Here is a 27,797-nt window from a genome sequence, read left to right as displayed (position 1 = left end):
ATTATTATAATAATAAAATTAATTAATAATTATCCCGACTACAGATAAACAACAGTTAAACCAAAAAATGCTAACAATAATACAAATATCATAAGATGTAAGTACTGGTACTGGCAATAATTGTGTCTGATATAAATTAAGATTTGCCAGAGGGTGTTAGTAATTACTTGACCATGTTTCAAGATGATGCTAAAGCTTAGGGCAAAATAATAAAGTTAGACATTGACAAATCAAGTGAATATAATAGTTTATGAATAATGAAACTGAATGGTGATAAATGCCAGAGACTAAATAAAGGAGAGTGGGAATAAAGCCATTGAGAGAGACTGGCTATATGACAAAATATTACAAAAATTTTATAAAGAAAATAATCCTGGGGTAATTATACACAATAACAGCTAAAAAAAAACCATATACACTAAATTAAATGTGTTCAATGCAATTCTGGTCAAATGTAAAATTAGGCTTAAATACAAGAACGTTGAAATGACAAAGGAATTATTTATATTGTCACGCAAATTGTGATATGAAACTGTGGAACATTGTAGGCATCTAAAGAAACACATTAACACAACAGAAAAAGATGTGCACAAAAATGGATTCTTGAAATATGTAGTATGATATATGAGGAGGGATTAAAGGCACTGGACACACCCAAACTGGATGACAAGAAAAGACGGGAATATAACCACATATATGTTTACAAAGATATACAGGAAAACATGCCAGGAACAATTTATAAAATGAGAAATAAGAAGTCATTTAATTTACATCTATATGTCATAAATGTAAATTACAGAAGAATATAGAAGGTATAATAGTTTTTTATGATGAATGCCATGTCATGGTTGGTTAAAACATACAAGGAAGGCAGAGCACAACAAACATAGCTTTCTACCCGTAACTACAAATATGTAACGGCTAACATAAGACAAACACACACACATGCACACAAAATAATAAATTTACCATATTCATGAACCTCTGAAACAAGAGAACATAGCATGTAATACCATTATAAGATGTGAGTTGCACATGGACAGGTAAAAAGATGTGTACATAACTTGCAGCTAATGTGAGAAGGAGGATCACAGTTAGAACAAATATATTTATATAGAAAGAGAAAGTAGTGGATACCAGAGAAGCACACATACACATCAATCCCAACTCCACTCATACTTCATCACCAAAAATATCAATGACTTAAATTTCAGTTTGGTTTGAAGTGAAACATTTTCCTTGTTGAGTATTAAATTATAACAGTTCAGTTAATATTACAGATCCTACAATTAATTATTTGAAAAACTGCACCTCTAAATTATCACCAGAGTTCAGAGTATGTATTTACCTTATCATTAACAGTGTCATTATCAAAATACATTACATGGTATTCCTATGGAAATTTATATTTGTCAAGGATCAAGGCAATGAATCAATCTACTAGTATTCTTATACAATATGTTGAAACAAATTATTTCTTACTTTGATATGATATACAGTACTTACAATAGCTAAGTGATCAGAGTCAGTAAGCTTGGGTAATACAGTACTCATGCTGGCTATGTATTTCATGATACAAGGAAATTGACAAAATGGCACCTTATCTGTAAAAGTTTACGTGCATAAAATTATCTCGATCATAATTCATAATTGAAAACTGAAAGTGCACAAAATATTTGCATGATATCACCCATAAACCTGTTGGTTAATATACAATGTCAACATAAAAGGTCTGGTCTTGATTCCAGTACTACCTAAGGCCCAAGGTTGTGTAACACCTGTCAAGTTAACAAGAGAAGAATGTTACTGGTCATATGTTAATCAATATACACTGCATAATGTTACCTAGAAGTAAAAGGAACAATGTTTCACTTACATGCACAATTTACCAGAAGCACCAAACCATTATGAATAATACTTATTACACGACATATCGTAAGGCAATGGCTTGTCGTGCCGTATAAATACAACAATTACTGTCAAAAAGGAAGCATGAATGTTCATATTATAAAGACAACACTTCCAAGATATGAAGGCAAACACAAAATAGCTTTTCCTTCATAGCTGCCCACCCTCACAGATATGCATACAATTCTTAATGTTCATACATATATAATGCAACAATTGATATGCTTGCAAAATCTATAAGGTTTTCAATTGTTTTCTGTATGTTAATAAGACAGAATTATCAAAGCTTAGCCATTCTAAATTTCTGACCTAAAGAAAAATTGTACAGTACAGTATACAAAGAAATGTGTAATACAGTACTGTATATCAATTATAATTGATATACATGCCTAAATGCCCTTCATGCCTAAATGGAAGGGTCATCACTATTGGCATCACAAACGGTCATATGAGCTTTTAAACAACATGTTCTTATAAGCTGGCAGTTTAGTCAGCAAACAACTGCAAAACAAACAAGACCAAAAGTTTGTGCTGGGATCATTTTGTAGCTTTTGCGGCGAGGCATCGTGGTGAGGAGGAGGAGGAGGACGTGGTACATTAGTAGAGGGAGCTAATGCCATGCGGTCACTGAAGGGCAGAGACCTCCACAGCAGGGGTGTTGCAGGAAGATTATGCAGGAAGTGAAATCTTGGAGCTACAGATGCTCTCCTTCATGTAGCCTCTTCTTGTCCACCACTCACCTAACATATAAAAACTTGTCAATCACCTTCTCAGTCATTACATTTTGGCGTTATCACAAGTTTAGCCTTACATTAGGAGCATGCATAATCTGTACAGTATAGATAAAATGAAAAACTAACTAAAATTAAAGGAGAGTTACATGACTCACTTGGAAAACAATTTGGTGCAAAAACTGAAGAAAAAAATATTAACATTTAAAAGTAGTAGAAGGACTAGCATTAGCACTACCACATGGGCATTTACAGCAATGTTAAGATTCCAAAAACAAATGCAAATAAAATTTTCCCAAATATATTAATGAACTTTGTATAGTAATTTGCATTGTCAAATTAAGCAAATCTAAACAAACACTAAGACATTAATTTTCTTTTAAATTGTATACAATATTTGATTCAAGTCATTCAAGCTGACAAGGAAGCTTTAATGTCTAATAAAAAATAAATTTAGTTTCCAAAACAGCTTCAGCAAATAGCAAGGAAACGACTTTAATGAATACATACAATCATTTCAACATTCAACTTTATGCATTCATGCCACATTCAGTCCGATCCATTATAAGATGAAACATATTTAAGTGTGCAAACTTTCTTAGACAATCTAAATGAAGCAACTTCATTAATTATATAAGGATTCAGCTTGCCTTATATTTATGCAGATTCATAGCTACATATGTCACGTGTCAAGATTACACAGGATAGCATTATTGTGTATAAGCAGTTGATGCCAATAAAAATGAATCCCATCATTATTAATTACACACTAACGTATGGAACATGAGTAGCCAACATCCCGCTAACCCTGTCATGTAATATGCTATAATTGTTATTATCCTAAATCTGTTGTGTCAGCATAAGTGACAACACATCATTAACAAAACTTATTAGACAACTTAACTGTATTACTGTTTATTTAAAATGCCATTTCCCATATACAATAAATAATTGGGATATACCCCATGAAATGGGCTTAACTCTTCTGAATTTTATAATTTCCTTAATTTTACTGTGTCAAGTTATCATTTACTGCATACACTGCATTGTCTTTGATTATTCACTATAAAATCAAAAGTGAAGTGCTCATATTTTAAAGTATAAGATTGCCACACCTATCAGCCAAACTAAGTCATGCAAATAAAGATTTGTCTTTTAATACTAAAAGTAGTCAAAATGTGTAATTTTTGGGGAATGTTTAAATATATGCAGCTGAAAATAAAAAATACAAATTTAGTACAGCTTGACACAAATATTGTAAATCTAAAATTATTCATACACTTCATACTGTATTTATAAATTTGAGTTATGAACTGCCACCATACCTGCCTTAGTAAAGTGAACAAGACAGGGCTTCTATTCATAATTCACTTCCTGTGACCATGTCCACACTGCAGTCACACTGTAAGACACAAATTCTCTAAATTCAACACAATCTTATGACAATGTTCACTCCATCCGAAAATTCACATATTATTCGTGAATGATATTGTCTGTGTCTATCCTAGGGCAACCTTACTCTTGTCTACTCAACAGTGGATAACTATTTCAACAGGAATATTATTACAAACAAAGAATTAAGCAAATGCAAAAAAGCAATGCTACTAAGTCTTGACCTTTTGAAATCTTGAAAATATACAATAAGTGAAGTCTTGCATGCAGGAAATAGTTTCTTAGATGGATAGGCATATTCTAATATTTCTCAGTAAGTGGATGGGCAGATGCAAGTGACACGCAAGCAGTCAACACTGTACCAACTCCCAAGTACAGCCTTACCCCTGTACATTTTAGGAGCAATGGCTAGTCAGGTTGAGAACTGGTAGGAAGTGTATATGCTATAAACTAAACATTTCCCAGGTAAAAGATCAGAGTTATGTAATTAAGAGAAATGCAGATGGAGGAATATGGTGATGAAGAGAATACAACACAAAAACTAATAATATAGAGTCATGTATTTCATTAAATGACAATAAATAATATAGAAAAGTAGTCAATTATTAAGCTCAAAATCAGTATTCATAAATATTTTATATTATAAATATAACTGGCATTACAATAAAAAAAAACCAGCGTTGAATGTAATGAAATGCCATTTTCTGGACGAGTCCTGGAGGCTCCCCAGAGCTATCCATGGCTGATATGGATACCTTAACTATTTTGCATCAGTCGATGTGGGTGCAGTTCTAGGCCTACCGGGGACCACTAGCCAGAACCTGGCCCTCTCACAGAGGTACGAGGAGCAATGGCCCATAGAAATACACATGTGATGTGGAGCATTCTATATCTGCCATCGACCGGGACAGGCACCCAGAAAGGTAAGCACCACAAAACAAACCCCTATTCTGGTTAACAACAAAAATCATCAAACGAGTAGACAGAACTCCCCAAAAGTAAAAAGAGCAAAAAAAACATGACATCACACGAGCCGCGCTGCATGTCTGCGCAGCTCCATCCCCCTTCCCGGGAGGGGAAAGGGGAAGCCCCAGACCCTTGCACCAGTGATCCACACCCCAGTTCTGAGGTTGGATATTAAAAATGCGAAAATAGCCTCCACCAGCCTCCAGCCACCGACTGGAGGCTGGTGAGCCTCTGGGACTCACCCAGAAAATGGTGTTTCATTACATTCAACGCTGGTTTTCTGGGGGGAACCCCTGCGGCTCCCAGGAGCTACTTCACCAAAGACGAAAACAGAGGGACACATCAGGGAGGCAGTAGGCGCTCACACCACGACACGAAATTGAGACAATAGGCTGCAACAGCCGACCCAAAGTGACACAGGCCCGACGAGGCCCAGAAACACACACGAGGAAGTGCGCAGCCAGGACCCAGCATGAACGCCAAAACAAACCTGTGCGTGAATGTAAGCCCAAGACATGCCACTCAAGACGGCAGCAAGTGTAGCAAGCCAACGAACACCAAGGGCACGAGGAGACAGCAGGCTGACTAGACAGAATGACCCAGCGGACAACCTGAGACACCCGAACCCGAGAACAGGGAAGAAAGGAAACCAGATCAACCCAAATCGCAGCCCTGGCCACATAGGCCATGGCGCGCAAAGAACAGCGGAGAGCCGCAACTGGACACAAGAAGAGGCACGCCGGCCAACCAGCCAAGCAAGCAGCAGCAACAACCTCGGGGACCCCTCCGGAAAAAGAGCCGTCTCAACCCCACCAGAAAAGAAGAGACTGGCTGCAAACGAACTAAGCGAAACACCAGAACCCTAAGTAGCAACCACAGACAAAAACCGGAACCAAAGGGGCCACAACAAACCAAAGGGGAAAGAGAAAAGAGAAAAAGAGCACCCTGCGCAAAAGCAGGACAGCTCAGGTGGAGCATGAGCAGGACGGCTCAGGTGGAGCATGAGCAGGCCGGAGGTGAACAATGCCCGAGACAACGCGTGAACAGTGCAGAAGGAACAAAACTGGAGCAATCCGAAGCGGCTCCACCAGTGCCGCATGAGACAGGGCGACGGTATGCGGCCAGAAGACGGCCCTGAACTACCACGAGAGAAGGATAAGACCATGACAAGAAGAGCGCAGTACACCTACGAAGAGACTAAAAGAAAAGGAAGGACCGCCAGAAAAACCACATACTGTACTGCCGCCGAGACAAGCATGCAGGTGGGACACATTCAAGAAGCCACCTGATCACCAAACAGATGGAGAGACACTTCAGTCAAAAGTACCAGACTAGAAGACTCCAGATGACCGAACCAGCCCCGTCATGGAGCGGACTGACCACGTAAAGAGGCGGAGCCATGGGAAAACCCCTGAGTGCGGACATCGAGCAAGCCACGCTGGAACCAAGGCTGACAAAGAACCAAAAGGAATGTCCGCCAGGGAACCAGGAACCCAAACCCGGCGAGCCAGGAAAGAACCAACCCGGCCAAGCAGACACGCCCCGTCTGGGAGGCACCCCACCCCCGGGACCCTTGAAGGCGCAATGAGCCCGAGAACGGACAAGAAGCTGCCGAACGCAGAACCTGTCGAACCGCAAACATCGCAAACAGCAATGACAAAAAGGGCAGCGAAAAATTTAAGAGCCCAGGGCCAGGCAGAGGCCAACAAGGAAACGAGCACCACGAGTCAAAACTCTAAACGAGAAGCGAAAAACAGTGACACCGCAACCCGCAGGAGCGGCACCACCAACCCCTATAGGGCAGAATGAAGCATGCGTTGCCAAGGAAGGAAAGCGAACTATGAAAGATATGTACTGCACGAAAACAAAAAACATACAGTCCGGAAAGGAACACAAAGAAAAGCCGTAGCCAGGGCCAGAAGCCAAATCCCCCCTGCCCCAGTGAAAAGAAACAGTAGGGGCAGGAGTGGGTGATCGAAAGCTACATACACAAGCAAACATTGAAACACAGAAGCTGGTAGAGACAGACAAAGAGAAGAGGAAGAACTCAGAGCTAAACTGGAACACCGGGCCAGTTCCACAAGAGGAAACGGAACAAGAACATATCCCAACCGAGCACGAGCATGAGAAGAGCCAATATGCACCTACCAAGATGCACAACAATGTGTAGGATAGAGGTAGGAAGACGTAAAAATGCAAAGAAAAGACAGTCCAAGTACTGGAAGCCAGGGACAAGAGCATAAGCAAACAGCAACAGAAGGAACATGAACCAGATGCAGACGTGTAGCGAGGGAAAACAAGACACTCCCCCAACTTAATTGCTAATGAGAGAAGCAAACCCCACATGAGCACCAAAAACCCTGACCCCAAGATCAGGAAACAAGCCTCCCAAACGACAGGAGGAAGATGAGTGGTATAGAATGCGTATATACACACCGGACTTAAAGGAATGTGCATGTGAAACGCACAGATGGGCGTACCCCATGATAGAAACTGACCAGAATGTCAACTGGTCCAACCATGCTCTGTACCCCCCACAACGGATGTCCAAGTCAAAATCGGGGAATGCCCCAAGAAGAATGCGGAAAACATTCTGAGAACTCATTAACCCTTAAGTAGCGCAACACATCATATGATGGGTTGAGTGACTTGTTATAAAATGCACATCCTATCATATGATGTATTGGAGTACTATGCAAGATTTAAACGGCCCGCGGATACACGGGGTTCACCTCACCTTCATCAGGGGCTCTTGTAAACAGACGCCATTTAAAAAAAAAATTGTGGGCCAAATTCCCGAGTGTGAGGGGCCTCAGTATTGAGTGAGCCACCAAGCCTGACGCACAGGAAGAATTTAGAAGAATTTTAGGAAGAGTCATGGCCAGGTTGTGGGGCCGACCGACTGAGACCTGACGGTCACCAGGTCCAGCCCATATTCAGTGCGAAGTCTTTCTTTACAGACTCGGCCGGTGGCTGAGCAGATAGCATGCTGGACACATGATCCTGTTTTAGTAGATAAAATTGTTGGCCTCGTAGAAGGTCTTACTACCATAGAGAATGTGTGCGACTACAGGAGAATAGGCAAATACGTAAAAGGGAAAGATCGACCTTTGAGGATCACCCCTAAATGGTGCCAAACAGATGAAAGAAGTACTCAGGAATGCCAGAAAATTACAAAGTGATGAGGATGGGAAAGTGTGGTCGTTAAGACGAGATCTTTCAAAAGAAGACAGAGAGAAGCTGAAACTGAACCTCGCCGAGGCAAAAAGTTTAAATGAGAGCAGGAATGAAGAAGAAATCAATTCTTTTTTCTACAAAGTGATAGGGGTAGGCAGACCAGTAAAGTGGTACATAAAGGCAAACAAACAAAATCAATAGAGAGAGCTGGAGTGAAGAATAAGGAGAGAGGGAACAAGTTCCTGAAGATTGCATACACCAACAGAGATGGAGTGAGATCGAAGATACTGGAGTTAAGTGATGTAATACAGCTGCAGACACCAGATATTGTTGCACTCACAGAGACAAAACTTGAAGATGTTATTTTAAATGAGGTCATATTCCCAAAGGGCTACTCAATTTGGAGACGGGACAGAAAAATTAGGAAAGGCGGTGGCGTTGCTGTGCTGGTGAAAGAACACCTAAAGGTGAAAGAAATATTGACTGCCAATCCACAAGAAGTTGACATAATAGCACTAGAGATCTGCCATGAGGATGATAAACTAATGATCATAAATGCATATAGTCCACCGCCAAGCAGCACATGGTCAAAGGAGGAGCTAGATAGTAAACGCGAAGGTCTTATAACAATAATGAGAGAGATTATAGCGAGAGCGGATAACGATAGATCACGACTGTTGATAGTCAGCGACTTCAACTTGAAATCCATACACTGGGAAGCATATGAAGCTAAAACAGAAGATTTTTGGACCTGTAGATTTGTAGACCTCATCCTGGAAACATTCTTGTATCAACATGTTAAACAAGCTACGAGGATGAGGGAAGCGGACGTTCCCTCCATGCTAGATTTGATATTTACCAGGAAGGAGGAAGAGATATTTGACATTCAGTACCTTCCTCCCTTGGGTAAAAGTGACCATGTCTTTTTGGGAATAAAGTATGTAATGCGCTATAATCTGGAAGAAAATAAGGAGGTTGAAGCAGTTGAAAAACCTGACTTCAGGAGAGGACATTATGGCCACCTTAGAAATTTTTTTAGTGAGTATAATTGGACAGACTTGATGCTAGACAAGGAAGTGTATGAGATGTATGTCAAGTTTTGTGAAATATATGATAAAGGCACAAAAAAAATTATACCAAAACAGAGATGCAGAACTAGGAAACAGGATTGGTTCAATAGAAATTGCGAGAGGGCCAGAGACCAAAAGACACAAAAATGGAATCAATACAGGAAGAGGCCAAACCCCCAAACATACCAACGATACAAAGATGCGAGAAACAACTACACGGCAGTGAGGAGAGAGGCAGAAAGAAATTTTGAAAAAGGGATTGCAGACAAATGTAAAACAGAACCAGGTCTATTCTATAAGTTCATAAACAACAAATTGCAGGTAAAGGAAAATATTCAGAGGGTGAAAATGGGAAATAGATTCACGGAAAATGAAAAGGAAATGTGTGAAACACTAAACGAAAAGTTCCAAAGTGTGTTTGTACAAAATGAAATCTTTAGGGAACCAGACACAATAAGAATTCCAGGGAACAACATAGAGCACATAGAGGTGTCTAGAGATGAAGTGGAAAAAATGCTCAAGGAGCTAAGTAAGAACAAAGCAGTTGGTCCAGATGGAGTTTCACCATGGGTTCTGAGAGAATGTGCACCTGAGCTCAGCATTCCTCTTCAACTGATTTTTCAGGCATCCCTGTGTACATGAGTTGTAGCTGATGTGTGAAAAAAGGCTAACATAGTTCAAATCTACAAAAGTGGAAACAGGGAAGACTCCCTTAATTATAGACCTGTATCATTGACAAGTGTAATAGTCAAAATATTGGAAAAATAATTAAAACTAAATGGGTAGAACACCTGGAGGAAAACGATATAATATCAGACAGACAGTATGGTTTTCGATCTGGAAGATCCTGTGTAATGAACTTGCTCAGTTTTTATGATCGAGCCACAGAGATTTTACAGGAAAGAGATGGTTGGGTTGACTGCATCTATCTGGACCTAAAAAAGGCTTTCGACAGAGTTCCCCATAAGAGGTTGTTCTGGAAACCGGAACATATTGGAGGGGTGACAGGTAAGCTACTAACATGGATGAAAAATTTCCTAACTGACAGAAAAATGAGGGTCATAATCAAGAGGCAATGATATCGGATTAGAGGAATGTTACGAGTGGAGTACCACAGGGTTCAGTTCTTGCACTGGTAATGTTCATTGTCTACATAAACGATCTACCAGTGGGAATACAGAATTACATGAACATGTTTGCTGATGATGCTAAGATAATAGGGAAGATAAGAAACCTAGATGATTGTCATACCCTTCAAGAAGACCTGGACAAAATAAGTATATGGAGCAACACTTGGCAAATGGAATTTAATGTGAATAAATGCCATGTTATGGAATGTGGAATTGGAGAACATAAACCCCACACAACCTATAAATTACGTGAGAAATCTTTAAAGAATTCTGACAAAGAAAGGGATCTAGGGGTGGTTCTAGATAGAAAACTGTCATCTGAGGACCACATTAAGAACATTGTGCAAGGAGCCTATGCTACACTTTCTAACCTCATAATTGCTTTTAAATACATGGATGGAGAAATACTAAAGAAATTGTTCATGACTTTTGTTAGACCAAAGCTAGAATATGCAGCTGTTGTGTGGTGCCCATATCTTAAGAAGCACATCAACAAACTGGAAAAGGTGCAAAGACATGCTACTAAGTGACTCCCAGAACTGAAGGGCAAGAGCTACGAGGAGAGGTTAGAAGCATTAAATATGCCAAAACTAGAAGACAGAAGAAAAAGAGGTGATATGATCACTACGTACAAAATAGTAACAGGAATTGATAAAATAGACAGGGAAGATTTCCTGAGACCTGGAACTTCAAGAACAAGAGGTCATAGATTTAAACTAGCTAAACACAGATGCCGAAGAAATATAAGAAAATTCACCTTCGCAAATAGTGGTAGACGGTTGGAACAAGTTAAGCGAGAAGGTGGTGGAGGCCAAGACTGTCAGTAGTTTCAAAGCGTTGTATGACAAAGAGTGCTGGGAAGACGGGACACCACGAGCATAGCTCTCATCCTGTAACTACACTTAGGTAATTACACTTAGGTAATTACTTAGGTAATTACACAGCATGAGCTCACAGCACTGCTGTTCAGCTTGTGACCACAGCATTATCTAAAAATGGTATAATATATATGTTCATGCTATTATTTAGCAATGATGATATTACAGAAGGCCCCTGACTGATAAAAATGACCAGGATTCTGATAATAGCAGGATTGTTGTGATAATTAGCGCTGTATTGAGAGGAGTAATGTTGGTAGGGAGGGAGGTAGCATTGTCTGCTGACTCTGTGTGACCACCTTTTACTGTCTGGACTCACTATACCAGCTTAGTTGTTCACTATGGTGAACAAAACATGCAGATACTTATATATAACGTCTGTATATAAAAGCAAAAACAGTATGGTGGGAGGAGAATGTGGGTGAGTCAGGTGAGTTGAGGGAGGGAGGGAGGGAGGGAGGACGTGGCAGCCAGTGGTGGGCTGCCACTGCCACTCAGCATACCAACTTAGTGGTTCGTTATGGTGAACACGAATGTAGATACTTATATATAACGTGTATATACAGTGTAATAACAGCAAAAGGAGTGTGGGGGAGAAGCCATTTTGGTGATGGGGGTGGCAACATCTGCATGATTTGTCATGTTGGTAGGGGTGGCCACTATGCTCTTTGGGCATTATACCGGCTTAATTGAACAGTTATGGTGAACATGTAGATACTTATATATAATGTCTGTATATAGGGTAATAACACCACAAATAGTATTGTTGGGGTGAAATTTTAGTGTGTCTGACATTGAATGTGTGAGGGAGGCAGCCGACTGCTGTGTAGCTACGTCTCTTAGTGTCTGAACTAACTATATCAACTTAGTTTAGTTGTACAGATGTGGTGAACAAAACATGTAGATACTTATATATAACGTCTGTATATAGTGAATAAAAGCAAAAACAGCATTGTGGGAGGAGAATGTGGATGAGTCAGGTGAGGTGAGGGAGGGAGGAAGTGGCAGCCAGTGGCAGGCTGCCACTGGCTGCCACTGCCACTCAGCATACCAACTTAGTGGTTTGTTATGGTTAACACGAATGTAGATACTTATATATAACGTCTGTATATAGTGAATAAAAGCAAAAACAGTATTGTGGGAAGAGAATGTGGGCGAGTGAGGTGTTGAGGGAGTGAATGGCAGCAAGTGGCTGGCTGGTGTGTGGCGGTCACTCCTCGTTGCTTTTTGACTCATAATTCCTACTTAGTGGTTCGTTATGGTGAACAAAACATGCAGATACTTATATATAACCTGTGAACATAGTGTAATAACCGACAAAGTATTTGTTCCTTGATTGATGAACATAATAATTTAATCAACAATATGCACACCATAATTTTGAGTACAGTGATGATTCACTCATTTTATTACATAAATATATCACACTACACACTATTGAATAACATTACAGCAAAAAAACTACGAAAAATCAATCGGACACATTGAAATAATTAGGTAATTATCTGTAACCACTCCTGCCTGACAGCTGGGAGCAACAGACCGTCTGGGACGCACGCTGAGTCAGCGCCTGTTTTTTGCCAGACTTCCCTGCCCTATAGCGGGCAATATATGTCACTTACGATTTTTTTATTATTTTTCCCACGATCAGAGAACACAAATTAACAGGTTGAGAAGAAAAAATATATTTTTTTAATTTTTTTTTTGGTATGCGCCTGTGGGTGACAAATGCTAATTAGCCCTGAGCAACACAAGGGTTAAACCAAAAGCCAAAGTTTGTTAATGACAGGGTAGGTTAGGTCAAATCAATGGGGAAACCTGAATGTTAAAAGCAGCACTCGCCGATGTCAACCCGGGCGACCACCGAGGAAAGTTAACACATGGACCGACTCGACTGCTACTTGGATCAGTGATCATTACAGTACGGAACATATACAAGGGCACAGCCAGGCGCTGGACGATGGCAATGAATGAGCATCCAGAGTCCCGGCTGACAAGGTACCAAACCGTATAATGTCACCTGTAGAGCATAGGCACTATCGAGTCATGACAGCATAGCCGTGCAACAGTCTGAGAGCAGTGCTAGTGCAGCATGTCCAGAGATGCACATGCAGGAGATCAGGCGCAGTGGAGAGATGGAGGAGGAGCCACTCCTAGCCATTGCACACCGATAAGCAGAGAAAGAACTAGAGGTGTTCCCCACATATAAACTCAGAACTCCCCCAATATCCAGGGGGCGACGTCTGGAGAAAGAAGAGGAGCGACAGCAGTGTACCGCCTGGGAGAAGTGCGCGGAGCACCAACACACGGTCACACCGACCAGAACAAAACCATCACCCACAGCGCATGCGCAGGATACTGTACATGAGGTCCGGGCTGCATCACTCGACTCCCGAGGAGGGTGCCAACAAGGAATATAGAACTATTAATAGTAAAGTCGAGACTAAGGACGGAAAGACACGACAAATAAAATGAAAAGAACATCAAAAGATGAGAAAAAGGACGGAAGAGTACCAACTAGGCCCAGAAAGGACAGGAGATAAGCCCCTCCGAAAGGCGACAGACATTCCAAGAATGCAGACGCATCGAAGATCTATTCAAACCTTCGAGATCCTAGATCAACAAGCACAAAATCACAGAAGTACAGATGTACCCAAGAGCATCTGTGACCCATGGTCATGCAGGACCCAAAGGGACACAGAACCGAACCTGGGGAGGGGCCGACGCCCAAAGTCAACTTGTACACAGAGGAGGGAAAGGAAAACCCCACTCCTTGTAACAGTAAGCCCCGCTCAGAAGGTCGGAAAACCCCGGCGGGAACCAACTGGGCCCAAGGCCCCCCAAGTCACCCCCTCCCCAACCCTGGGAACCACCACTTCAGGCCCCGGGACGAGTCGTCCTCCAAAGCCCCGGCCTCACAAGAAAAAACCGGGGCGGCCAAAAGAGCAGGAAGAAAGCGGGTCCACTGATCAGACCCCGGAGCAACGGCTGGAGGAACCGACTCGAACGCCTCCGACACAACCCCAGAAGGGACAACCCCTGAAACTGCCCGAATCTCAAACCTCGAAACCCTGCACCGACCCCAAAGCCCTCAGACGCCTAGGAGCCGGAAGCAGAGGGGAAGGGGAAACTAAATGAACCACAGCAGGGGAAGAACGAGGGGACACGGACCAAACCAAGACTGAAGCAACCAAAACCCCAAAGTACGGGTCCCGAAGCAAAACGGAACAGCCACAGGGCAGCCATGGGGCATCTGGCGAAGTGACCAAACTAGCACGTTGCAACAACCCAACCGGCAACATGGGAGCTGCTTGTACCCGAAGAATATCATCAACAGATAAGGTGATCGGAGCCACAAACAAGCAACAAGGCTCGCGGGACTCTGGGTCGAATGTGTCACCGACCCAACAGGCAGCATGACGGAGGCAAAAACAATGAGTGTCACCCTGAGACAAGGGAAAAGAGCAACCCTCAAACTCCCACAAAGTGAGAGGGGACGCAGGGTCCCCTCTCACCTTGAACACAGGGTCCACCCAGTGGACCCAAGAGCCCCCGCGAGGTTTTCCAGGGGTCCCTAGACTGGGTCTGATAAGGGTTATCTCAGGAAGGGTACTGCTAACCGGTGCCCCAAACTACCAGGCAAACTACTAAAAGCTGAACCCACGGGACGTGTCCACTCACGAGGGCGAAGCAGGGGGTGCCACCACACAAACGACCCTAATATAAGAGGGAGGGAGAACACAAGGCAGACCCCCCCCCCCACCAGGCAAAAAGAAAAAGAAAAGAAAAACCTCGCAAGAGGACAATGTACCCGAAGAGAACAGAGCGGGCCGCTTTTAAAGGTGAAAACTAGCTACGCATTACCCCTCGCTCCACCAGTGAAATAACTACCACTTACCCCAAGGCAAACAAGGATGGAAAAACCTACAACACTCAGGGTGGCCAATCGGCAAGCAGTGAAAGGCCAACAGAGGTAGACCCAAGGCGACTTGTGGAAGGGAACCCCAAGCCCCTAGGGCGGTACTTACAGGGCACTCACGGAAGGTGACCCTAAGCACATGCAGCCCGAGTACCTAAGAATATTACTCCCAGCTCACACTACCACCGTAAGAGCAGTAATGAAAACTAATACCAGCACTGAGAGAAGACTGGAGCTGGAGCCACACGACTATGCACGATCCCATCAACCGAGGAACTGGGGTGTGGATCGCCGGCGCGAGGGTCTGGGGCTTCCCCTTCCCCCTCCTGGGGGGGATGTCATGCTTGTTTGCTCTTTTTTTCTTTTGGGGTGTTCTGTCCACTCGTTTGATGATTTTCGTTGTTAACCAGAATAGGGGTTTGTTTTGTGGCACTTACCTTTCTGGGTGCCTGTCCCGGTCGATGGCAGATATAGAATGCTCCACATCACATGTGCATTTCTATGGGCCACTGCTCCTCGTGCCTTTCTGAGGGGGCCAGGTTCTGTCTCGTGGTCCCCGGTAGGCTAGAACTCCAATCGAATCGACTGATGCCACGGTCTACTACATACATATCAGCCCAGTATAGCTCTGGGAAGCCAGAGGAGCTCTCCACAGAAAAGATATCAGACAGACACCTGGGGTTACTCAAAACTTATAAAGTAGTGCAATGTAACTAAACAGAGAATAGAGGAATTATAAAATATATTTATAAATAAATTATTAATCATGTTATAACAGCTAGACCCATTTTTGCCTTTGAATCTTTTAGAATAGGTTATTACAAAGGAAAATTTGCACAGCCAACAATACTAACTCACTCAGAGGAAAATATATCAATCTGAACACAAAACATGCAGACGATGAGTCACAATAACATGGCTGAAGATATGAAGACTAAACCACACACCAGAAGACGAGGAGACGACGACATTTCGGTCTGTCCTGGACTGTTATCAAGTCGATTGTGATGGGAGCAAGGGAGGCACGGGCATTAACCCTTAAATGGCGCATGGCTATATACCATTTGACACCCACAAGCGCATAAAAAAAAAAAATCTTTTTTCTTCCTAACTTGTTAATTTGTGTTCACTGATCATGGGAAAAATAATAAAAAAATCGTAAGTGGCATATATTGCCCGCTATAGGGCGGGGAAGTCTGGCAAAAAAACAGGTGCTGACTCAGCGTGTGTCCCAGGCGGTCTGTTGATCGCCAGCTGTCAGGCCGGAGTTGCCACAAAGAGATAATTACCTAATTATTTCAATGCCTCTGATTGATTTTTCATAGTTTTTTGCTGTAATATTATTCAATAGTGTGTAGTGTGATATAGTTATATAAAAAAATGAGTGAATCATCGCTGTACTCAAAAATATGGTGTGCATATTGTTGATTCAATTATGTTCATCAAACAGTGAACAAATACTTTATCGATTATTACACTATATACACAGGTTATATATAAGTATCTGCATGTTTTGTTCACCATAATGAACCACTAAGTTGCTATTATGAGTCAAAAAGTAACGAGGAGTGACCGCCGTGTACCAGCCAGCCACTCGCGCCCTCCCTCAAGTCACCTGACTCACCCACATTCTCCTCCCACAATACTGTTTTTGCTTTTATTCACTATATACAGATGCTATATGTAAGTATCTACATTCGTGTTCACCATAACGAACCACTAAGTTGGTATGCTGAGTGGCAGTGGCAGTGGCAGGCAGTGGCAGCCCGCCACTGGCTGCCACTTCCTCCCTCCCTCCCTCCCTCACCTCACTTGCCACCATTCTCCACCCACCATACTGTTTTTGCTTTTATATACAGACGTTATATATAAGTATTTACATGTTTTGTTCACCATAACTGTACATCTAAGCTTGTATGGTGAGTAAAGGCACAAAGACGTAGGACCTCACACAGTCTGCTGATGGCTGCCGCCCTCAAGGCCAGGCGCACTAATATTTCTCCTCCAACAATACTGTTTGTGGTGTTATTACGCTATATACACACATTACATATAAATATCTACCTGTTTTATTCACCATACTTGTACAAGTAAACTGGTATGGTGCCCAAAGACCATCATTGTAACCAGTAAACAACATGATAAATCGTGCAGACGACACCACCGCCCTCACCAAAATGGCGGCTCCCAACCTACTCCTCTTGCTGTTTATACCCTCTATACACACGTTATATAAAAGTATCTACATTTGTGTTCACCATAGCGAACCACTAAGATGGTATGGTGAGTGCAATCAATAAAAGGTGGCCACACACAGTCAGAAGACATCGCCACCACCCTCCCTCCCACAGCATTACTCCTCCCTCCATGGCGCACAGCGCTAAATATCACCACAATCCTGCTATTATCAGAACCCTGGTCAGTTTTATCACAGTCAGGGGTCTTCTGTAATAATATCATCGCTACATAATAGCATGAACAAGTATATTATGGCATTTTTAGGCGATGCTGTGGTCACAAGCTGAACAGCAGTGCTGTGAGCTCATGCTGTGTGCATCAGGCTTGGTAGCTCACTCAATACTGAGGCCCCTAACACCCGGGAGTTTGGCCCATGATTTTTTTTTTAAATGGCGTCTGTTTACAAGAGCCCTGATGAAGGTGTGGTGAACCCGTGTATCCGCGGGCCGTTTAAATCTTGCGTAGTACTCCAAAGCATCATATGATGCGATGCGCAATTTACTGCAAGTCGGTCAAAGCATCATATGATGCAATGCGCAATTGAAGGGTTAAGTAAGGCAAGAGACAGGTGAGGAGGAAATTCCTAGAGAAAGACAAGAGCAAAGCAAAAGGTACGGATGGGATGGGTGTAATAATGGGGTGTAAGAATGGGGTAATAATGGGTACAAGAATGGGAATGTAAGAATAAGAGAAAGAAAAAGAAGGGGGTAGGCTTGTCAGGTCATGGTTGTCAGAAAGGTTAGAGCATTTGAGTATGTACTGTACTGTAAAAGGGAAGAGTCAACAGCAACAAAGCCAGGACTAAGGTTCATGTTGGGTATGTTGTGTATCAGAGCCAATTTGACAATACTGTATCTGTGAAGAGTAGAGGCAGGAATGATTATTTTAGAAGACCAATCAATAGGCTGATTAGAGGCCCTAACATGACAGAAGACAGTATTGTTTGTGCCTACAGACTTACCATTTCTTTTGTGTTCGTAAGTCTGTCATTTAATGTATGGCCAGTTTCCCCAAAGTATTGGAGAGGACAAGACGAACAGGAAATAGAGTAGACACCAGCAGCATTAGAAGCAGGAGGAGCAGTGTGAACCAGATTACTGCAAAAAGTGTTAGTTCATTGCAAGGTGAGCTTTATGTCAGGAGGACAAAGGGTATTAACAAGATTTTTGAGTTCAGATATGAAGGGAAGGCAAAGCACAGTGGTACTAGTGTTAAAAACAGGTTTGGGAGGAAAGTAATTTAGTTTAGCTTGAGAATAGGCACAGTTGATAAAATGTAAGTGGTAACCAAGGCGATAGAGTGATTTGTAATAAAAGAAATTTCAGAATCAAGAAACTGAGGGACACTTAAGTGTAGAGTGCAGAAGAAGAGAGATAAGAACACTTTTCTTAACAGAAGGAGAATGATAGAAAAAGAAGTGAATGTACATACTGTACCCCTATGCATTGGTTTATGGTAGACAGAGAAAGAGAACCCAGACACAGAGCTGTGAGAATGAACATCAAGAAAAGGAAAGAGGGAATTAGATTCCCATTCAACTTTGAAATGGATAGCAGCAGCCAGATTTTTAAAGGAGGAGAGGAAAGGCTGGAAAAGACTAGGGTCATGAGGCCATAAGGCAAAAATGACATCAACATAGCAAAGCCAGAAAGAGGGATGAGTATCAATAGTTGGGAAGAGGAAGGTGGGTTTAAAAATATTCCATATAGTCGATTGTGATGGGAGTGAATATGCACATTTTATCAACTGTGCATATTCTCAAGCTAAACGATATTTACTTCATCCCAAACCTGTTTCCAACACTAGTACCACTGTGCTCTGCCTTCCCTTCATATCTAAACTAAAAAATCTCACTAATAATCTTCGTCCTCTTGACATAAAGCTCGCCTTTCGACAAACTAATACTCTTTGTAGTAATCTGGTTCACACTGCTCCTCCTGCTTCTAATGCTGTTGGTGTCTATTATATTTCCTGTTCGTCTTGTCCTCTCCAATACTTTGGGGAAACTGGCCGTACATTAAATGACAGACTTGAGGAACACAAAAGAAGTGTTAAGTCTGCAGACACAAACAATGCCCTCTTCTGTCATGTTAAGGATTCTAATCATCCTATTGATTGGTCTTCTAAAATAATCTTTCCTGCCTCTACTCTTCACAGATGCAGTCTTGTCGAATTGGCTCCGATACACAACATACCCAACATGAACCTTAGGCATGAGGCTTTGTTGCTGTTGACTCTTCCCTGTCACAGTACAGTACATACTCAAATGCTCTAACCTTTCTAACAACTGTAACCTAACATTAGCCTAACCCCCACTTTTTATCTCTTTTTTTTTTTCTTTTTCTTTCTTCTTTTTTTCTTTTTCCTCTAATTCTTACATTTCCATTCTTATACCCATTACCTTCCCCATTCCTACACCCCATTATTACACCCATCCCATCCGTACCTTTTGTCTTGCTCTTACCTTTCTCTAGGAATTTCCTCCTCCTCAACTCTCTTGCCTTACTTAATGCCTGTGCCTCCCTCGCTCCCATCACAATCGACTTGATGATGGTCCAGGAAGGACCAAAACATCATTGTCTCCTTATCTTCTGGTGTGTGGTTTAGTCTTCAACACAAAACATATTTCAATAGTCAATTCTTGAATGAGTGAATAACAGCAGTACAAAGAACAATATGATGTGTTACTTTATTACACATAATGGAGTCAGAATACACAAATTAGAGTGTATCAATCCATTACTCGATTAGTAATTGAGACAGTAACCGAGAAGCTGTTGCATGGCCACACGTCAGTAGTTTCAAAGCGTTATATGACAAAGAGTGCTGGGAAGACGGGACACTATTATGAGCGTAGCTCTCATCCTGTAACTACACTTAGGTAATTACACACTATAAAAAAGGAATTACACACACTATAAAAAAGGGGAACACAACTTCCCAATACCAAGAGCCATGCCAGGTGTGGTAGAAGAAACAAAAAAACTCTGATAAGAGGCCAATAAGCTTAGCCGTGAGGTCAGATAAACGACTTTAAGAATTTCAAGAACGTCAAGGTGGAATCTATCTCAGGTGGAATCATGTGAGGGCAAAGAGGAAGCTATTCCAGATGTGAAAGTAAGGGGTGATGCTATCTCTGATGTGAGGGTAAGGGGGAGCAGCTATTCTAGATGTGAGCATAAATGGGGAAGCAATCATGTATGAGGGTAACAGGAAGCTATATCAGATGTCAAGGTAACAGCCTATCCTCTTAAAGTTAAGGTACCATACTTATAGTTGCTATATGCTCAATAGTACAAATATGTTGTGGTGGACCAATAGAAAGTAGACATGTATTATTAAGAACATAAGAATAAATGTAAGTGCAGAAGGCCTATTGGCCCATACGAGGCAGCTCTTATTTATAACCACCCAATCCCACTCATATACATGTCCAACCCACATTTAAAACAATCAAGGGACCCCACCTCCACCACATTACGCGATTATTGGTTCCACAAATCAACAACCCTGTTACTGAACCAGTATTTAACCACGACTTTCCTAAATCTAAACTTATCGAATTTATACCCATTGTTTCATGTTCTGTCTTGTGATGATACTTTTAATACCCTATTAATATCCTCTTTGTTATACCCATTCATCCACTTGTACACCTCTTATCATGTCACCCCTAGTTCTTCGACTTTTTAGAGAATGTTATTTAAGCTTTGTCAATCTTTCTTCATACGACAGGTATCTAATTTGAGGGATTAACTTTGTCATCCTATGCTGGACACGTTCTAGTGAATTTATATCCATTCTATAGTATAGCGACCAAAACTGAACTGCACAATCTAAATAGGGCCTAACCAGAACAAGATATAGCTGAACAACACCACCAGGGGTCTTATTAGTAACGCTTCGATTAATAAATCCCAGTGTCCTATTTGCCTTACTACAAACATTTATGCATTGATTTTTTTGGTTTTATATTCTTACAACAGTAATCATAACTCCCAGATCCCTTTCGCAATCTCAATACCATCTAGCTCGTATCTTGTAACTATCATCATTCCTACCCATAAAACCTTACATTTGTCAGCATTAAACTGCATCTGCCAATCTTTTGATCATTTCAAAACCCTATTTAGATCATCTTGAAGTGATAAAGAGAGTCTTTTTCCGTACACACAGAAATCACACTAATGTGATGCATCAAATGAACAAATCCACAAGGGCTGTGACAAGGATTCAAACCTGCGTCCGGGAGCATCCCAGACACTGCCTTAATCGACTGAGCTACGACAGGGTTAAAAGAGTTGAAACCGAAGTTTTACTGAACTTACTGGATCCCGCAGCCTCTCCGAGGCACAAACGGAGATCCAGTAAGTTCAGTAGAACTTCAGTTTCATCCCTTTTTAACCCTGTCATAGCTCAGTCAATTAAGGCAGTGTCTGGGATGCTCCCAGACGCAGGTTCAAATCCTCGTCACGGCCCTTGTGGGATTTGTTCATTTGATACATCACGTTAGTGTTATTTCTGTGTGTAATGATGTAAGGGCGAAGAGGGAGAACGGCCTATTTACATAGCTCGAGTGCTGGAGGGAGTTGTGTAAAATCCTGGTTTGTGCTTCGGAGAGGCTGCGGGATCAAGTAAGTTCAGTTGAACTTCGGTTTCAACTCTTTTAACCCTGTTGTAGCTCAGTCGATTAAGGCAGTGTCTGGGATGCTCCCGGACGCAGATTCGAATCCTCGTCACAGCCCTTGTGGATTTGTTCAGTCTTTTTCCGTGTTTATTTCCCTCCTGATTTTTGTATCATTGGCAAATTTGCAAATATTGCTGCTCAAACCTGAATCTAAATCATTTATATATATTATGAATAACAAAGGTCCCAGGACAGTGCCTTGAGGCACTCCACTTACAACATTTTCCCACTCTGACTTAACTGCATTTATACTAACTCTTTGTTTCCTTTGGTATAGCCATGCCCTAATCCAACTTAATATAGCACCCCCAATACCATGAGCCTCTATCATTTTAATCGGTCTTTCATGTGGCACTGTATCAAAAGCTTTGCTAAAGTCAAGGTACACAACATCACAAACCTTACCACTATCAATTGCCTCAATTATGCTGGAATAAAATGATAGCAAATTTGTTAAACATGAATAGCCATTTTTAAACCCATGTTGTAAATCATTTATTAATTTACGTTTTTTCAAGATGAAAACAAATGGTATTTGCAATTATCGATTCAAGTAACTTTCCCACAGTAGATGTTAAGCTAATTGGCCAATAGTTTGACGCAAGTAATCTAAATTTGGACTAAATTTGGATTGAATTATTGAATTTGGACAAACCAGAAATGTTTTTATATTTATGTTGTTAATAAAACCTAACCTAAGCTAACCATCCTAGGCCTAATGTAGTACACATATGCTATACTAGGCCCACGAATATTTAAGTTATCCCAGATGTGAGACAGAGAGAAGCTATAACAAATGTGCCGGTAAAGTTGGATGCTATCACAGATGTGAGGGTAATGGAAGAAATTATCCCAAATATGAGGGTAAATGAGGAAGATATCAGAGATGCGAGGGTAAAATAAAGCCCTTATAATTTACCAGGAACTATTAACTACCAGCGAAGGGGGGCCAGATCCTGGCCTCCCTCCCCATCACAGAAACACAGGGAGGAGGGGGATTGTTATGGTCAGTCTAACCGAGAAAGCATCAAGAAAGTAAGCGAAGCAATACAGACAACTGCAAGGATCAAAGAAAGCAGTCAACCTTACTCAGGGCAACAATCCCAACAGGGACCAGCAACAATGACCAGATAATGAGCTGCCAGATCCTTGTTAGACCTCCAAAACCCCCAAGTGTGAATATATGCCCATGACATGTTTAGAAAACACTGTAGAGCCACAAACTTGTGAACATCATGGGCCTCAGGGTAGCCCGCAGGCTGGATACACTTAATGATATTGTGGACAACCTGGGATAAACAAGCCTTAGAACAGAGGAACCAAGGAAATTGCATCAACAAACACTGTGTCCACTGAAGCAGAGAGTGGTGTGTGCGGGTAGCAACACACTGCAACAACCTGAAACAAATGATACGCTCTCTGCCAGATCAACCAAGCAGCAACAACCAAAGGACCCCTTTAGAAGTCATCCAACTCATTCTTCACCAGGAAAGGAGAAGGCTGCTGTAGCAATTATATTAAGTGTAATATAATTGCTCCATATTCTCATTAGTTTCAGTGCAAGCAATTATATGTGCCTGTTAATTCCACTTAACTTATCCCTAAGAACTCCACATGCCAATAATTTCTAAACTATTCATAGGTCCACTAATTAAAATTAATATCTCTTCCCAAGTGTTCAGGCATCACCCAGGATGCCATGAGGTAACCTGCTAAATACTGGTCAATTTGGCAATGTGAGGAGACGCTTGTAATAAAAGACCCAGGAACAAAAGTATCGTTAGTCAGTCAAACTTGAATGATGGTTCAGTGTAAATGCTCGAGAGATCCCGCAGATCTTCAGCACCATCAACATTCACCAGCAACAATGTATCATGATGAATCCAGGTCCTACTCTCTCTCAAAATGCTTCAGCCTCACTATGGAGCAGACAGCCAGGTTCTGGCTGTATCAGAGCTTCCAGCTCTCGTCCAGCATTCAAGCTCTCCGACCCCGCCCGCATTTGAGCTCTATGCTCTTACCCTGCATCTGAGCTCTTTACCCCAGGCTTCACTCAAGCTCTCTGTTCCAGGTTTCATCTCAACTATCACAACACGTCATTACATTGATATTATATTACAGCCGACTGCTGTAACCAAGCCAATATTAAATAAACATAAAAACCACTAAACTCTGTCTTATCATCCTAACTCATATACGTAAATATACATTACACTACAACTGAAGAGATTGCCTACCAGAGCCAAAATAACAGAACCCCACTATGGGAGGAAAGCATGAAGCTTACCAACTTAACAACCAAAGCAAGGGCCACTAAAAACAGATCTTTAATGATTACATCCCAAACCAAAAGAACAACTGAAAACCCAAAAGAGGAGAGATACACCAATAACTGATCCAAAGACTAAGATGGTTCAGATGTGAAAGAAAATACGAGACAACTTGGGAAACGATGCCTAGGAGACGTCAACCCAAACACCAACTAGAGCAGCTCCTCCAAAGTAGAACAATAAAAAGAGAGATACAAAAAGATGATAAGGAGAGTGCCAAGAAACTTCATATTGCTGCTGTGATGAAAGACACTGGTGGAATACCAACAACAGCCACCTGAGCACCTTATAAATGGTGGTTGACTTGGATCAAAGTTCAGACATGTAGATTGGCAGAGAACATCAAACTGGCAAGGTACACTGCCAGGCCGATCTCCTGAAAGAGGTGGCACAGTGGAAAAATACCTAGGTCTGACACCAGGCCAGAAGAGCCAAAATCCTGGGCTGAGCCAGCTACCATGGAGCCAGAAGTATCAACTTGCCCAAGTACATCTTCAACCTGGACAACACCCAGTGCAATAGCTGACGTGGGAAGGAAGAGATGAGGAACCCCCCACTTCGACCATTCTAGCCGAAAGGAATTCACCGTCAGAGCCTTGCAATCAGGGAATATTGACAAATAAGAGGCATGCTGCTGGCATCCCTTATTTGTGTTGGACACACGTCACATGTGAACTGCATGGAGAACCCTGAGAATCCATAAGCTGAGTTACAAAGTTCAGGTCCATAGTTTAACAAATGAACCACCATGGAGCAGTCAGAATGGAACCAGAGAAGGATTCCTGCTGGAAGACTTATACTCAGAGGGGCCTGCCACACCACTGTAAACTCGTGGTTTGTGCTATGCAACCAAAGGAATGGAACTGACTAATGAGCCTGGGAGGCTTGGCAAACACTAGTCACTAAACCCTAACCCAGAACTGAGGCAGCTGCGAACACTGAGAAAAAGGGTAGGATTGTGTCAAGGAACTGAACCCTGCAAAGACTGAAGAGGAAGACAGCAATGCAAGAACCAACAAAGGACAACCAGGGGCCTGAACCCAACAATCCCAACAGTGGTGAAATGGGCAAAAGTGGAGCCAAACTCTGTCCAGGGGAACACCCCATACAGACAAATTCAGGCTCCTGCACAACCACCGGACCAACCTCCAAGTTACCCATGGCCAGTCCAGTGCCAGATACCATTGGTGCTGCAGGTGAAGCAGAGCCCCAGGAGGCAGAGAAGTTGACCAGGAATAATAAATCAGGCTCGGCCAGATTTAACCGCATTTTTAACCACTTTTTATCCCAGAATCTGGGATAAAACCAAATGGTATTTCTGCTAGTTCACCAGGAACTCAAACTTGGCAAGCTGGGAAAGACCCAGAGGCCTGGCTAGCAGACAGACTGGCTGGGAACCCAATCCAGCCAGTGGTCGAGATAGGCTAAGACACTAACTTGGGAAAAGATGTATAGCAACTGGGTCACAACCACTCGTGCTAACCTGGTAAGAACTGATGAGCTAGATTTAAGCCAAAATTGGAGATTCTTGAAGTGGCTTGAAACCCAGTAAGAAACCAGTCCTGGAACCTTGGGTGAAAAGTGACATTCCAGTATGTATCCCTAAGGCCTAGGGACACCATCCAAGACTTGCCTGCAACATCAAGCGAATCTGAGCTAAAATGGTCATGCAGAAGGTCAGACAGGAAATGAAGCTGTTCAATCTCGAGAGATCAAAAGTTTACTGAAGATCCACTAAGTATTGTGGACTGGGAATAACTGGGACACCCACCAAAGAAAGGTTAACTCGACCATGCTCAAGTCCAACAACATTGTGATGGCTGCAAATAGCTGAGGGGAGGATTCTTGATCCAACACCCCTGAATCTAAAAGAAGGGGGAAGGTGGACTAATTTCCTCAAAGATCCTGGGAAAACCCAGAAAGCATACGAATCATGACCAGAACTGGCAAAACAGCCTAAGTGACCCCACACAGCGCTATCAAAGGTGTTGCAAGAGAATGGAAATTCACACTGCCTTAATAACTCGGCTATGCTGCTAATTTATTAATGCTAAAGCATGGAAATTAAAGCTATTTCCATGGAATTAGAAGCCAGTAATGCAAAGGAAGGTTCCAAAGAATTAACTGGTCTTGATCCCCAGTTAAGAAGTTCAGGAACAGCCATATGACCACCTAATAAACTTGATTTGTAGGTGGTAGATTTTATTTAAAAGAGAAGGAATGTTAGGATTGAGTGTGATGTGTAGTATTAAATATTACTAGGTTAGGTTTATATTATTAGGCATGAAGCTTTTTTATATTCAATAACTACTTTTACAGGGTGTTAATATCTGGAGTTTATACTGGTGAGCATGTTTCTTGTTTACAATAAACATGTAGTTAAGTCTTGTTTTCTCATTCTGCCTAATACTTAACAGCCTCAGCCTAAGAGCTGCAGAGGAGTCAAAGACCCTTGCAATACTGACATAATAGCACAGGAGACTGGTAATCAGGATGATAAACTGATAATCATGCATGACGGTGGACTTGTTCATTTAACACATAGACAAAAGGGGAGCTGGATGGCCTCATAACAATCATGGAAGATATTATAGCAAGAGAGGAGAAAAATAGATCACAACTGCTAATAGCCTGTGACTTCATATTGAAATCCATAAACTGAGAGGCCTATGAAGCTAGAATGAAGGACTTTTGGACCTGTAGATTTGTAAATTTCATCCTGGAGACATTCATGTATCAACACGTTCAACAAGCTACGGGGAAAGGGGTCGTTCCCTCCATGCTGGATCTGATATTCCCTAGGAAAAATGAAGAGATATTTGACATTCAGTACCTTGCTCCCTTGGGTAAAAGTGACCATGTCCTTTTGGGAATAAAGTATGCAATGCATTATAATCTAGAAGAGAATTAGGAAAAAGCAGTTGAAAAACCTGATCTCAGGAGAGAATACTATGGGAAATTTAGAAAGTTCTTTAATGAATTTGAATTTGCTGTTAGGCAAGGAAGTAAATGAGATTTACATCAACTTTTGTGAAATATATGATAAAAGCACAACAAAATTTATACCAAATCAGAGGCAGAACTAGGAAGCAATTTTTGCTTCAACAAAAATTGTGAAAGGGGCAGAGACCAAAAGACACAAAATTGGAATCAATATAGGAAGAGGCCAAACCCTCAAACGCACCAGCAATACAAAGAAAAACGAAACAACTACATATCAGTGAGAAGAGGAGCAGAAGGAAGTTTTGAGAAAGGGATAGCTGACAAATGTAAAACAGAACCAGGCCTATTTTATAAATTCATTAAAAGCAAATTTCAGGTAAAGGATAATATTCAAGAAAATGAAAAGGAAACATTAAACGAACAGTTCC

General features: G+C 41.8%; 1 protein-coding gene across 4 annotated transcripts in view; it reads right to left on the bottom strand.

Annotated features, from left to right (window-relative positions):
• Positions 1-481: 481 nt before the first annotated feature.
• Positions 482-27,797, bottom strand: part of mri (BTB/POZ domain-containing protein mrityu) — a 423,115-nt gene continuing 395,799 nt past the window's right edge. Inside the window, exons 11-12 of one of the 4 annotated variants that reach the window (XM_045744969.2) lie at positions 3,965-4,041; positions 2,295-2,648 (exon numbers count right to left, since the gene is read on the bottom strand). In XM_045744969.2, coding sequence (XP_045600925.1) covers positions 4,000-4,041 — 42 coding nt within the window. In that variant the 3' untranslated portion in view covers positions 2,295-2,648; positions 3,965-3,999. Of the gene's footprint in view, positions 2,649-3,964; positions 4,042-27,797 lie in introns of all 4 variants that reach the window. The other 3 variants (XM_045744965.2, XM_045744966.2, XM_045744968.2) reach the window with 3 other exon arrangements.

This window comes from Procambarus clarkii, chromosome 8 (assembly GCF_040958095.1).
Source record: "Procambarus clarkii isolate CNS0578487 chromosome 8, FALCON_Pclarkii_2.0, whole genome shotgun sequence".
In the NCBI taxonomy this organism is placed as follows: domain Eukaryota; kingdom Metazoa; phylum Arthropoda; class Malacostraca; order Decapoda; family Cambaridae; genus Procambarus; species Procambarus clarkii.
This window is presented reverse-complemented; position numbering and strand designations above follow the sequence as displayed.